Raw genomic sequence first — 12578 nt, 5'->3', positions numbered from 1 at the left:
GGCCAATTTATACACTCCTCACCTAGACTATGTGTTTAAGTGTTCCTTCGGGGCATTTATCACAAAAATCAGAGTGGGAAAGAGCAGGCATTTGGGGGAGCAGGTTCTAACCGCAAGTGGCATGACAAAGGCTGTGTTCCCTGCAGAGAGAATACCTATGCTGTGCTCCTGCCCTCAGGACCTCTTGGTGACTTCAACTTTCAACAGTCTGACAATTACCCCTAAGTAGCGAGAATTAGGATGCACAGTAAAGAGGACATGCTGACCTGCAGGGAAGAGCTGTCCTTGAAGAGTAGCAGAACACGCCACCCCCAGAATATGCCACTTGGCATAAGGATTATTTTGAGTTGCAGGCAACTGAGGAGGATGACACCAGAGGAATCAACATAACAAACTTTACTAACTAGCCTTTATCTACCATTAGTTTCCTCCCATATATCTACCCTCCCACTTTGACAACCTTGGAAGCCTAAAACTGCTCTCCTTTGTCTTTTCACTTCTCCACAAAATTACTGTTCTTTGTTGAAGATGCTATATAAGCCAGAGTTCTAAACCACTGCTCTGAGTTACTCATTTTCTTCTGGTTATCTCCCATGTACATATGAGGAATACATGTTAATAAACTTCTCTTTGTTTTTCTCTTGTTAATCTGTCTGTTGTTATAGGTGCCCCAGAGAGAACTTGGAAGGGTGGAGGGAAAATAATTTTCCCTTTCTTACATCCTCCAGAACAGAGCTCTTAAGCAGCGAGGCACTGACTCAGATTCCAGAATGGCGTCTAACATAGGCAGTTTGAAAAAGCATCCCTAATGTGCCCGACGCCCTCCCCTGGTGAAGAACACCTTTTTCACACTGTCTGATAACAGCCATGAACAGTGTGGGATCACTAGAATGCCCCTTATGTGAACTGTGGTACGTCATCCACAGTAATGCCTTCATGTGGCTCCAACCTAACATGGAAAACTAGTGACTAGAAAAAAATCTCCCCCCCCCAAAAAAAACGCTTCAAAATATTTTTGTAACATTATTCATGCATTTTCTGTCTTTTACATTAAATTTGACCATCTGCAGGTTAATAAAGTTCTTCCTTGACAAAACTTGATTATTGTTACTAAGTTCTTGGAGAGAAACAATATTTTGAGACTTTCTTCCCTCCATTTTAAAAAGAAGTGGGGGTGCTATAGACTTCACTTTACTTTTTACAACCTACCTCTGGACGTGGCTCCCCACCCTTTCCTGGCCAGAGAGGTTTTGGATATGACCATGGGGAGAGGTGGTTTGAAGACGGAAAGGGAGTGAGCTTTTAAGTGACCCTGACATCAGCAAGGCTTTGTTGGGTCATCAGAATGACCTGTCCTCTGCCCAGCACCCAGGTCCTGAGCAAGTGTGCTGTGCTCCATGGCTCACTGCTGGGCACGGAGAGCTCATTGCCACTGACTCGGACTCGGATTCTGACCTCCAGGTCAGTGCAGTCTAGAAGAAGAAAAATGGCCCCCATGACATGGCAAGTATGTCACACTGAAAGGCAATAATATTCTTGGGAGTCAAGTGCTTGAGAGATGGAACTGGGAAGATGCACTGAGGCTACGTACGTCACAGTCTGGTGAGTGATGAGAACTGCCAAGCAGGTGGTCCACAGTAACAGTGGGCTATAGGGAGGTTAGGGCACAGTGCAGGCCAGTGGTTCTCAACCAAGATGATTTTGTCATCTCTCCCCCAATCCAGATAATGTCTGGAGTGGTCAGTGTTTGTCACAACTGGGAGGGAGGGCTATTGGCATCTCATGGGCAGAGGCTAGGGACGCTGTTAAACATCCTATGGTGCAATGAGAGCCCTCACACAGAGAATCATCTGGCTCCAAATGTTGATCCTGCCAAGACCTAGAGAGGGAAGGCAACACTGGGGTGAGGGGGCCAAGGTCAAGGTGAGAGGCAGGAACCATGAAGCAAAATGTTCCCTTTTACTAGCAACCAAAGAGATGCCAGCTCCAACTACAACAGAGCGGTATTTTTCATCTGGAAATTTGGGAACATTTAAAAACTAATACCTAATCTTGGCCAAGCACATACAGAAAGGCCCTTCACCTAGATTTCTCCTGAAGTCTAATTTGGCATGTGTGTCAAGAACCTTAAAAAGGCTGATGCTCTCTGATTTAGATACATTCCATTTTCGATACATTCCATTTCAAGGGTTTTTGTTTTTTCAAAAGGAAATAATCCAGTATACAGAAAAGCCTCATATGCCCAGTGTTCACATTAATATGATTCCAAAAAGTGAAAAACAAATAACTACTTTAAGGACCAACAATGAAGAAATAGGTAAACTACGATATATCCATAAAACACACCATTTCATAGTCAATAAAAGCTATCTTTGTAAAGTACTGTTAATATCAGGAAAAAATTATGATATAGCACTAAGTGGCAGAGACCCAGAGGGAAATTACATACACAGCAGGATGTCAGCTACTTGTAAGAAAAAAATAGACATGCATAGAAAGAGAATGGAAGAAAATATACCAAAATATAAGCCGTGATTATTTAAAGGGACTGAACTTTTTATTTTGCTTTTTGTCATTCTCGGTTGCCTATAATGTATGAATTTTATAGTCAGGAAAATAAATCTACTTGGGCATCGAAATTTCATGAAGATAATAAAGGCTTGAGTGAGGATAGAGGCTGTAGACATGGGAAAGAAGGGATGGGCACGAGAGACTTTCCACCTTGCCAATGATTTGATGCGGCAGCAAGGGAGGGGAAGGAAGCGTTCAAAGATGACTCCAACTTGTGAGCCTGGGATCCAGGAGGTAAGGGAACCGTTACTAAGAGCAGGAGAAAATCTGAGCAGAAAAGTGACAACAGTGGCCTGAGAGGTACCATTGGAAGGCCGCGGAACACAGCCAGATGCATGAGCCTGGAGTCTGCCCCACCCCCACCCAACTAGCTGTGTATGCCTGGAAAACGAACGTAAATAACGTACATTTCCTATGGACTTTTAGGGAGGAGTAAATGAATTAAAACCCATGGAGTACATGGAACAGTGCGGGACACACAGTTAAATGTTAGAAACAAGAGCGGGGGCCTTGCTGGTTGCAGTACTGGTATTGAGTTGAAACACAGTTGCTCGTGCCAGACCTCTAAATGCCAGCATTCCCAGACCCTTGTCGCTTCCTGTCCTCATTTCCTAGGTGTTCTCAGATACTTCCGTGGCATAAAACACCGACTCTAGGAATAACATTCCCCAAACCACAACTCTATCCTAGAGCCTTGTTTTGGGCTCCAGATTTACGGGTCCAACTCCCAGCCTGCCATCTGCACTTGCCTGTCCCATTGACATAACCTGTCCTCATGGCACCTGGGATCTTCCCCACCCCTCCTCACATCTTCCCCACCTGGATATAAACCTTCCCCCCTGTTATTCACAGTATATGAAGAACTCTTAAAATTCAACAGTAAGAAAATAAACAACTCAAATAAAAAATAGACCAAAGCCCTTTACAGATATCTCACCAAAGAAGATATACAGATGGCAAATAAGCAAATGAAAAGATGCTTCTCACCATATGTCATCAGGGAAATGCAAGTTAAAACAACAAGGTACACTATGTAACGATTAGAATAGCCAAAATCCAGAACACTGACACTACCAAATGCTGGCAAGGATGTGGAGCAACAGGAACTCTCATTCATTGCTGGTGGGAATGCAAAATGGTGCAGCCACTCTGGAAGACAGTTTGTCAGGTTCTTACTAAACCAAACATACTCTTACCTTATGATCCAGCAATCACATTCCTTGGTATTTACCCAAAGGAGCTGAAAACTTATGTCCACACAAAAAACTGCACATGGATGTTTACAGCAGCTTTATTAACAATTGCCAAAACTTGGACGCAATCAAGACATCCTTGTTTACGTCAATGGATTAATAAAATGTGGTACATCCAGACAATGGAATATTATTCAGTGCTTGAAATGAGCTGTCACACAATGGAAAGACATGGAAGAAATTTAAATGCATATTAGTAAGTGAAATTTAAATGCATATTAGTAAGTGAAAAAAGTGTTTGAAAAGTCTACATATTGTATGATTCCAAGTATATGACATTCTGGAAAAGGTGAAATTATGGAGTCAGTAAATGTATCAGTGGTTGCCAGAGTTTGGGTGGGGAGGGATGAATAGAGGGAGCACAGAGGATTTTTAGGGCAGTGAGAGACTCTATATGATACTATAATTGTGGATACGTGTCATTATACACTTTCCTAAACCCATAGAAGGTACAACACCAAGAGTGAACCCTAATGAAAACTATGGACTTTGGGTGATAATGATGTGTCAGTGTAGGTTCATCAGTTGTAACAAATATGCCACTCTGGTGGGGATGCTGATAGTAGGAGAGGCTGTAAGTGTGTGCAGCTGGGGTATATGGGGAACCTCTATACTTCCCCTCAACTTTGTTGCGAACCTAAAACTGCTCTAAAAACATGAAGTCTTTTTTAAAAGCCCCCAAATCTCCCAGTGCCCAAGCCGGAAAATCAGATGTCAACCTTGCCATCCCCCCACTTCCCCCATGACCTCGTTGACACTCAAGACTTGTGAATTCCACCATCAGGCTCTTTTTTCCCTCCTCTCAAGCCTTCAATATGGTTCTCATCTACTCCATGGCAATAATCTCCCCCCATTCCATCCCTCACCTTCCAATGCGTAAGAGTGATCTTCTTAAAGCATATACTATATCATAGCATCTCACTGCTGTTAGGAGAAAACTGTAAATCCTTATTCTGGTCTCAAAGCCCCAACCCAAACCATTTCCCAAGCTCACCTCTTCAGCTTCAAGCTTCAGCCTCATGGCACTACTTGCTATGTTGCAGGCATACTGGCCTTCTCAGCTCCTCCAAAATGCCAAGCTCATCTCTGCCTCAGAACCTTGACACATGCTCATCCCTGTGCTTCTATGCTTTGAGAATCACATACACACACTACTACATATAAAACAGATAACCAGCAAGGACCAGTTGTATAGCACAGGGAACTCTACTCAATATTTTGTAATAACCCATACAGGAAAAGAATCTGAAAAAGCATGAATATATGTATTAATATAACTGAATCACTTTGCTGTACGCCTGAAACTAACACAACACTGTAAATCAACTATACTCCAATGAAAATTTTAAAAATAAAATAAAAGTTCTTCCCTCAGAAATATTTTCTTGACAAACTCCCCCTTCTAAATGAAGCCTCCCTTGTTAAGCTCTCTCATGGTCCTCTCCTACCCTTAGAGAACTGACCACGATCTATAATGACATACGTATTTAGGGGTCTCAGTTGGATGTCCGTGTCCCCACCAGACTGTAACCTGAATGGTTGGGGAGACCACACCTGGGTTTCGTTTCAGCTCCATGGAACCAAAGGCTCACCCAGGGTCTGGTAACCATGGCTGCCACAATAAATGTCACGTGAGTGAGGGAAGGCTCTCTAGATGGGACTCTGGTCTGACACAAGCAGGAGGTGCCAGGGTTGGACACATGCCCCAACCACTTATTGAGGATGGTGGATGATGCAGAAAGGCCTGAACTTTCTGCTGACGTGAAAACAGGCAGGAGAGCCACGTGCCGAGGATGACCCTTAGTGAGCACCTGCATCTGGGGAGGGGGAAGAAAGAATCAGAGGAAGCCAGGAAGGGACTGGTGAGAAAAGGCAGAGGAGAACCCAGAGTAAACAGTGTGATGGGGGTCGAGGGGGAGAGAGCTTTGCCCCTAGACTCTGAGCATCTCTCCTACCTGAATATTGGACTTGTCTAAATCCATCTCTCGTTCCACAGAGGAACTTGCCCAAAGCCGCCCGGAGCTCGCCCCTGAGCAGGGCTGGCGCACCTGTTCTGTAAAGGCTCAGGTAGTAAATACTGCAGGCTTTGTGGGTCACACGGTCTCTGTCCCAACTCCTCAACTCGCTGTGCAGCGCAAAAGCAGCCACAGAACAGCGTGTGGATGAACAAGCATGGCTGTGTCCCAATGAAGTTGGATTTGCAAGAACAGGCGGTAAATCCCTGGGCTGAGGTTTGCTCATCCCTGCTCCAGCTGTTGCTGCATGCCAGGGGTCCCATTTCACTGTCCATTTGTCAGCTGATTCTAACACTCCCTAGCTTCTCTTGCTCTTAATGATAAAACAAAACACACACACTCATTCTGCCCAATTCTCTTCTTAACAAATTCCCAATAAGAAGGCACCGTCCTGAGATTGTTTGCCTCGTCCTCAAAACCACCGCCACATCAGAAGAGCATGCAGTCCTGGTGTGTGTGCTGGCCAGGCACTGGCAGGGGGTGGAAATGTCCCCCTCTGGTTGGGAATCACTGAGAGGCGAGTGGCCTCAGGAACCTGCAGAGGGTTAGATATACCCTGCGGGCACTTATGGTCACCACGGGCACTGCCAACCCATATGATCATTGGCAACCATGCGGGCTTTACCCTCCAAACAGCCCCCGAATCTGACCGCTTCTCAGCACCACTGCCACCCTGTTCCAAGTCACTGCTCCTGCGCCATTGCTCAGTATACATTTGTTGAGTGAATGATTAAACGTCAAGGGTAGGACCAGTCAGGAAGTGTGAGAGCCTTCCCAGAGGAACCAACACGCCAAGAAAACATCAAAGGCTTCAGAAGAAACAGCACCTGCTGAAGAGAGAAGGGGGCTTTCCTAGGCAAAGGGAATAGCGCGAAGGCGGAGCGGGCAGAAAGGGAAGCGGGTGCCTTTGGGGAGTGGGGCAGTGAAGAGTGCACAAGCCAGAGGAATCCAAAGAGCTTAGATGTGTGGAGTGCCTATTAAAAAAACAAACAAACCAACCCGAAAATCATCCAGGCTGGGAGAGCAGAATTCTCTGCACACAGGCGCTAAGGTCCATACCCCACTGCCCCAGGTTCAGCCTTGCAAGATCCTTGACTTGTTTGAGAGATCTATGAGGCCACAGAGTGGAGACAGTAGATTAAATGGCAGAAGAGCCAGCTGTGATGCACTCAGATCCCCCTTGGGAATAAAGGATGTAGCCGCCCACCCACCCTGCCCCCAGCTGCTTGAAGTCCTGCAGGAAGACGGTCCTCAGAAGTCCAGCCCAACTCTGGCAACCGGAAGGCTCACCCTTTAAATCCCCTTCCCAGGGCTATAAAGGCCCAGCTTCCTCGCCCCCAATCAGAATAACTCTGAAGGGCCACCCTAAATTCAGAGCCCTCTAAGACCTTCATTATGACTGCATCACACAACACTCATGTTCTCTGCCCATACCTACTTCCCTTCCCAGCCACAAGTGCCATTCCCACTGCACAATAAATGCCCATTAAATGCCCATTCATTTGCACAATAAATGCCCATTCATCTCCATCTCAGAGCTGGATTTCCAGAGACTCCAACGTGGAACATAGGCAAACAGGGTAAACTTTGCCTTGGACGATAGACAACAAGGAGAAGGTAAATTACAGCCCGCGGGCCAGATCTGGCCCACCGCCTGTTTTGTAAATAAAGTTTTATTGGAATAGAGCCATGTTCATTTATTTATGCATTGTCTTTGGCTGCTTTCCTTCTACAATGGCAGAGTTGAGTAGTTGCTAGAGAGACCACATGGCCTGCAAAGCCTAACTTAATTGCTACCAGGCCCTTTCCAAAAAAAAAAAAAGTTTGCCAACCCCAGTTCTTAATCATTAAAGAAAAAGCACAGCTGTAAAATAAGGGTTCCTCCTCAAATGTCTTCTGGCATCTCTAGCAAGAAATCTTCATGGGCTTGGGGAACTGAGTGTAACGCAGGCTTCTCTGGTAGACTTGGCATGTATACGTGCAGTGTCATGTAGGCTTCCCTTGAGTGGTGTAAGTGCTTTCTTCATGAAATAAACCTCACTCACTACTAATGTGTTAGATTATCGCGTCAGAACACTAGTAAACACGGGATTCCTTCCGTGAACGGGCAGGGATTTCTTCCTCTCCAGTCATTCCCATCTTTGGCCACTAGTGATACTAAACTCCACTGGGGTCTTCCCAGACCAACGCCCAATTGCCCAGAGCAATTCTAAGACAGAGGATCCACACAGAACATTGGTGTCCGGAGCAGATGTGGGCAAACAGTGCATTCAGCAATGTCTTCTCCAAAAGCATCTAACAAAATCAGGTGGTTTTGCTCTATCTACTTGGTTGTCTTAGAAACAGGGGAAAGCTTCAGACCTTGGCCACAAATAGGAAATGAAACTGGCAGTAAGTAACATATCAGTCAATACTGGTTTAGCAGGACTTCCCTGGTGAGCAGTGGTTAACAGGGGAAAGCTTCAGACCTTGGCCACAAATAGGAAATGAAACTGGCAGTAAGTAACATATCAGTCAATACTGGTTTAGCAGGACTTCCCTGGTGATGCAGTGGTTAAGAATCTGCCTGCCAATGCAGGGGACACTGGTTCGAGCCCTGGTCCAGGAAGATCCCACATGCCACGGAGCAACTAAGCCCATGCGCCACAACTACTGAGCCTGCACTCTAGAGTCCGCAGTCCACAACTACTGAGGCCGTGTGCCTCAACTATTGAAGCCTGCATGCCTAGAGCCTGTGCTCCGCAACAAAGGGAAGCCACCGCTCACCGCAACTAGAGAAGGCCTGTGCAGCAACGAAGACCCAATGCAGCCAAAAATAAATAAATAAATTTATTAAAAAAAAAAATACTGGTTTAGGCATGCAACACCCAGTGAGGAGAGAAACGTTCAGATCAACACTGTACATCCCATAGAATACCAGAACAGATTTCAGGCTGGGAGGGATTTCTGAGCCAATACTTTTAACTCTCAAATGGCATGGCTTGTTACATTTAGTTAGAAATTAACTGTGTAGCTTACTCTCCTAATAGATTTTACCCACGGTAACTGGGCACCAAATGCTGGTATTATTTATATGCCCGTGAGCAGTCTTTGAACATAACCTTTGACAGTGATAGTGGAGATGGGGCCCATCACTGAGAGAGTCCCCACCATCCTAACTGCTCTACTTTGGGCTGTCACTGAGGGTGGCACAGTGTGAGCCAAACACACACGACTGTTCTCAGCTCTGGCACTTCATGGCCAGGTGGGCTTGGGCAAGTTATTTAATCTTCAAGCCCCATTTGTCTTGTCCGCAAAATAGGAATAATGACATTCTCTTTACAGAATGATTTGAATGATTCAAAGTAATAAATACAGTGGAAGGAGCCCAGGGCTTGGCATCTAGGATTTCCACAGTAAATGTTGTGGGTACTGATAGGATGATGATAATGATGATTATGATGGTGGTGATGGTGATGGTGACATTCTTCCTTACAACAGATGCAGGGATTTGTACAATGTCCATCTAGCAGGTGCTAGCAGGATGCTTCTAACAGTGGAGATGTAAGTAACAAACTTACAAGGACCAAGGAAATGAACAAAGAGGGAACCAATTCACAAGCCCTCAGCCCCTGAAAAGAGAACAGGTACCCCTGGGTCTGTTAAAAATGTTACTTCCCAGCAGACATGGCCAGTCTGCACTGTACAAAGCATTTGATGGCATCCCATTTTCCCTAATCTTAGCAATCTTTCTGGGTGCGTGTCCTGGAGGCTCATTCAACAATATAATTTATAGGACTGTCTGTCTGATGACCCACTGACTAGAGCTAAAATTGTTTTGCCTCCATTTGTAGAATCTCCCAGGCTGCACCTGCCTTGCAGCTGCATGTAAGTTGGCTAGCAAGGATACCACTCATTCTGTATTTTGGAGTCTTTCAGATACAAAGAATCAGATTCAGGAACTATAAAGTGTGATGACCACTAACAGCACATGTAGCCACAGGAGCCTGTCAAGAATGTCTCAGACAAGATTCCAGTTTCAGGTGAGAAAATACAAACAGTTCATTGGAGTTTTAATGAGCATCGCCACTGTTGGAAAGCACTCGCATTAAGGTTTAAAAGCTTTGTCAAGACTGAAGGTCAGCAAGCTCACCCTTGAAGCCTTGTGTAGATTATACTAGGACAGACTGTGGTAGTTAGAATCTGTGAGTTGTGCTTATAAATTTCAGGCAAGAATTCTACAGCATGGACAAGAAGTGCTTTCTTATCACCCGGGAAGAAATGCATTCCATTGCAAATTAGTTTCTAAGTGAGAGAGCACAACTGTACAGGGATGTGTGTGTGCGTGCGTGCGTGCGTGCGTGTGTGGGTGTGCATTTGTACACATGGACACGTGTGTCCTAAACAGTGAGCCCAAGGTTGTATAGCTTTGAACTTCATGAGTGAGGGACCCAGAGTCACCTGGAACCTCTTTTCCTTATAGATTTCATCTCAGAAAAATAGAGCGGAAATTTTTTCAAGCTTAAGGGGACCTTAAGCTTGAAAAATTGAACACCAAATCCAACCCCTTCTCTAGTTACCCAGATGAGGAAACAGAATCAGAGTTAGTGTGGCATGTCCACGTTCCACGTGCTGGAAAATAACAGATCAGCAACTCTAAGAAAGGTGACCTGGCCGCCACAAATATCTCCTTCCTCCAATGGTAGAATGAGGTCATGTGATTTAGAGCCACTCAAATGCTCCACAGGTGAATCTTTGGGATTAGACCTATTCTGGGGGAAGTCGGCCCATGGGAAGTAAAAATTAACTTGCACTCTTTGCCTAAGAAAATCAATTATAGGAGTAGTCATTTCACAAAGTCACAATCAAAAATCTTGTCTGCGCCAAAGCCAAAAATAAGACGTAGGGATTTTCTCTGCTCATATGCTCCCCTCCTCTGAGATGAATGTTTGAGATCTGGCGCTGGTGATTTTTAAGGCGCCTTTGGTGAAAGCGCTATAAATCCAAGTTACCATTTCATAGCACAAAGACTAGGGTATGCTTCAACGGGGGAGCACACAACAATGTAGGTGGTCGTATATTTCCAGACTCTCCATCAACAAGGAAGAAGAAATGGCTGGCTTGAGAAACGTCTTTAAAACCCAAAGTGAGGCCCAGCTTTGCAACACTGACGGCTGCTTATGTTTTCTCTCTTGCAATAAGTCTGCCAGACTCAGACGCAATATATATACAATATGTATACACTTGTTAAAATTAATTGCATCATTTAACATTTCTATGCACATTACAGCTTTAAAATGTTTTAGTCATTTTTATTAATTAATAAAGCTTTTAATGGACAAAAATTGCACTGTAAAATTATTATGCATATGCCACACTTTCAATTTACCACTATTATATTTGAATATTTCCCCCAAGTGGAAAGTCGCTAATTCATAAACCAGAATCTCTTGCGGAAGTGTACGCGGGGAAGGAGAGAAGTCTGGCCTCTGCCTAAGGCCTGCTCCCCGCTCTACCCCCGATCTCCCAAGAAAGGTAAAGGGTGCCCAGGACAGCTGACCTTGGGAATTCTGCCTGGCCCTGGCAGTGGCGGAAAGGTATCAAATCCCAGCCGAGTTGCCCCAGAAAACACAACTAAAGAATCAGAAAACCACTGCTTCTGCTGTTTGGTGTGGAGAGTCCCAGGTTTGCCTCTCTTTGAAAATGTCCCATAATTACTATACACACTCTCACACACAAACACTCCATTATGGAGCTTTGTGGTCTAGGTTTCTAAGGCCAACCCATCAGCATCAACTACCCGATGGAAAAGTTAAAAGTGCAGAACTCTAGAGACTTCCAGATGTGCAGATGTTCATACCAGGGGGACAAAACATCTGGGAGTGGACGGCCCGTGGCTCTTCTCATCCTGCTTTGGAATGACCACGGCCTAAATGAACTTCACTTGGGGCAGAGTCCCCTACTCATTATATATGGTCTGGAGCTACTGATGGAAACAAAAGTTTGAGGGAAGGCCTTTCATAATCTACAAAAGCATCATCTAAGAAAATCTATCCGAACCAGACATCCACACGGAGCTATCAACGGTCAACTCTGAGTGGAGTGGATGAAGCAATTACTGAGAACTGTTTCTTGGAATAAGTTACGTAGGAGAAACTCACTCACTACGCACCCTGGCAATGAAGTGGGGAGGGGTCTGCACCTGGTGGCAGGGAGGATGGGAGTGTCACTCACCTGCCGTGTAGCTCCAGCCCGGGATGTGAATGGACAGCTGCTTGGCGTGACCATGACCACCGGTGTGACAATGAGCTGCACGGTCCTCCTTCCCTTTTCTCACAGTGATCTGGTTACTTCCCGCATCTGTATGTTCCGGTGGAGGAGAGACTCTCCAAGGACACATGCCGGTTCCCGCGGTCCCCAAATGTACCCGCCCCAACGACGGGTTTTCCTTCAAGAAACTTTCTTGCAAATCTAGGTTCCAGCGAGGGCCTAGGAGGTTTTGGTTTCCCTCCGTGAGCTCCAGCTTCAGGGCTCTGCTTATTGGCTCTCCGTTAGCTGTGCCATCTACTCCATCTGGTGTCAATCTGTGTGAACTGCAATTTAGGTTGAGGGACAGAACGGACCTGTGCATCTTAGGGCCAGCAAGTCGAGGTGGCTCAATGGGGACAGACAGGGACCTGTCCAGGTAGTAGACAGAATTTGGACACGGCTGAGACACTCTGAGATGGACACAGGAGCTGAACACCAGCGGGCTCTTTCC

General features: G+C 45.5%; 1 protein-coding gene across 1 annotated transcript in view; it reads right to left on the bottom strand.

Moving 5' to 3' along the window:
- The window catches only part of CUNH10orf90 (chromosome unknown C10orf90 homolog), a 91090-nt gene that overhangs the window by 60579 nt on the left and 17933 nt on the right, over positions 1-12578 (bottom strand). Inside the window, exon 4 of the mRNA XM_007451184.1 lies at positions 12053-12578. This exon is cut by the window's right edge and continues 1 nt beyond it. Coding sequence (XP_007451246.1) covers positions 12053-12578 — 526 coding nt within the window. The remainder of the gene's footprint in view (positions 1-12052) is intronic.

This window comes from Lipotes vexillifer, unplaced genomic scaffold (assembly GCF_000442215.2).
Source record: "Lipotes vexillifer unplaced genomic scaffold, Lipotes_vexillifer_v1.1 scaffold248, whole genome shotgun sequence".
Lineage (NCBI taxonomy): Eukaryota > Metazoa > Chordata > Mammalia > Artiodactyla > Lipotidae > Lipotes > Lipotes vexillifer.
The sequence above is the reverse complement of the archived record's forward strand: the minus strand, read 5'-3'. Positions and strand labels throughout refer to the sequence as shown.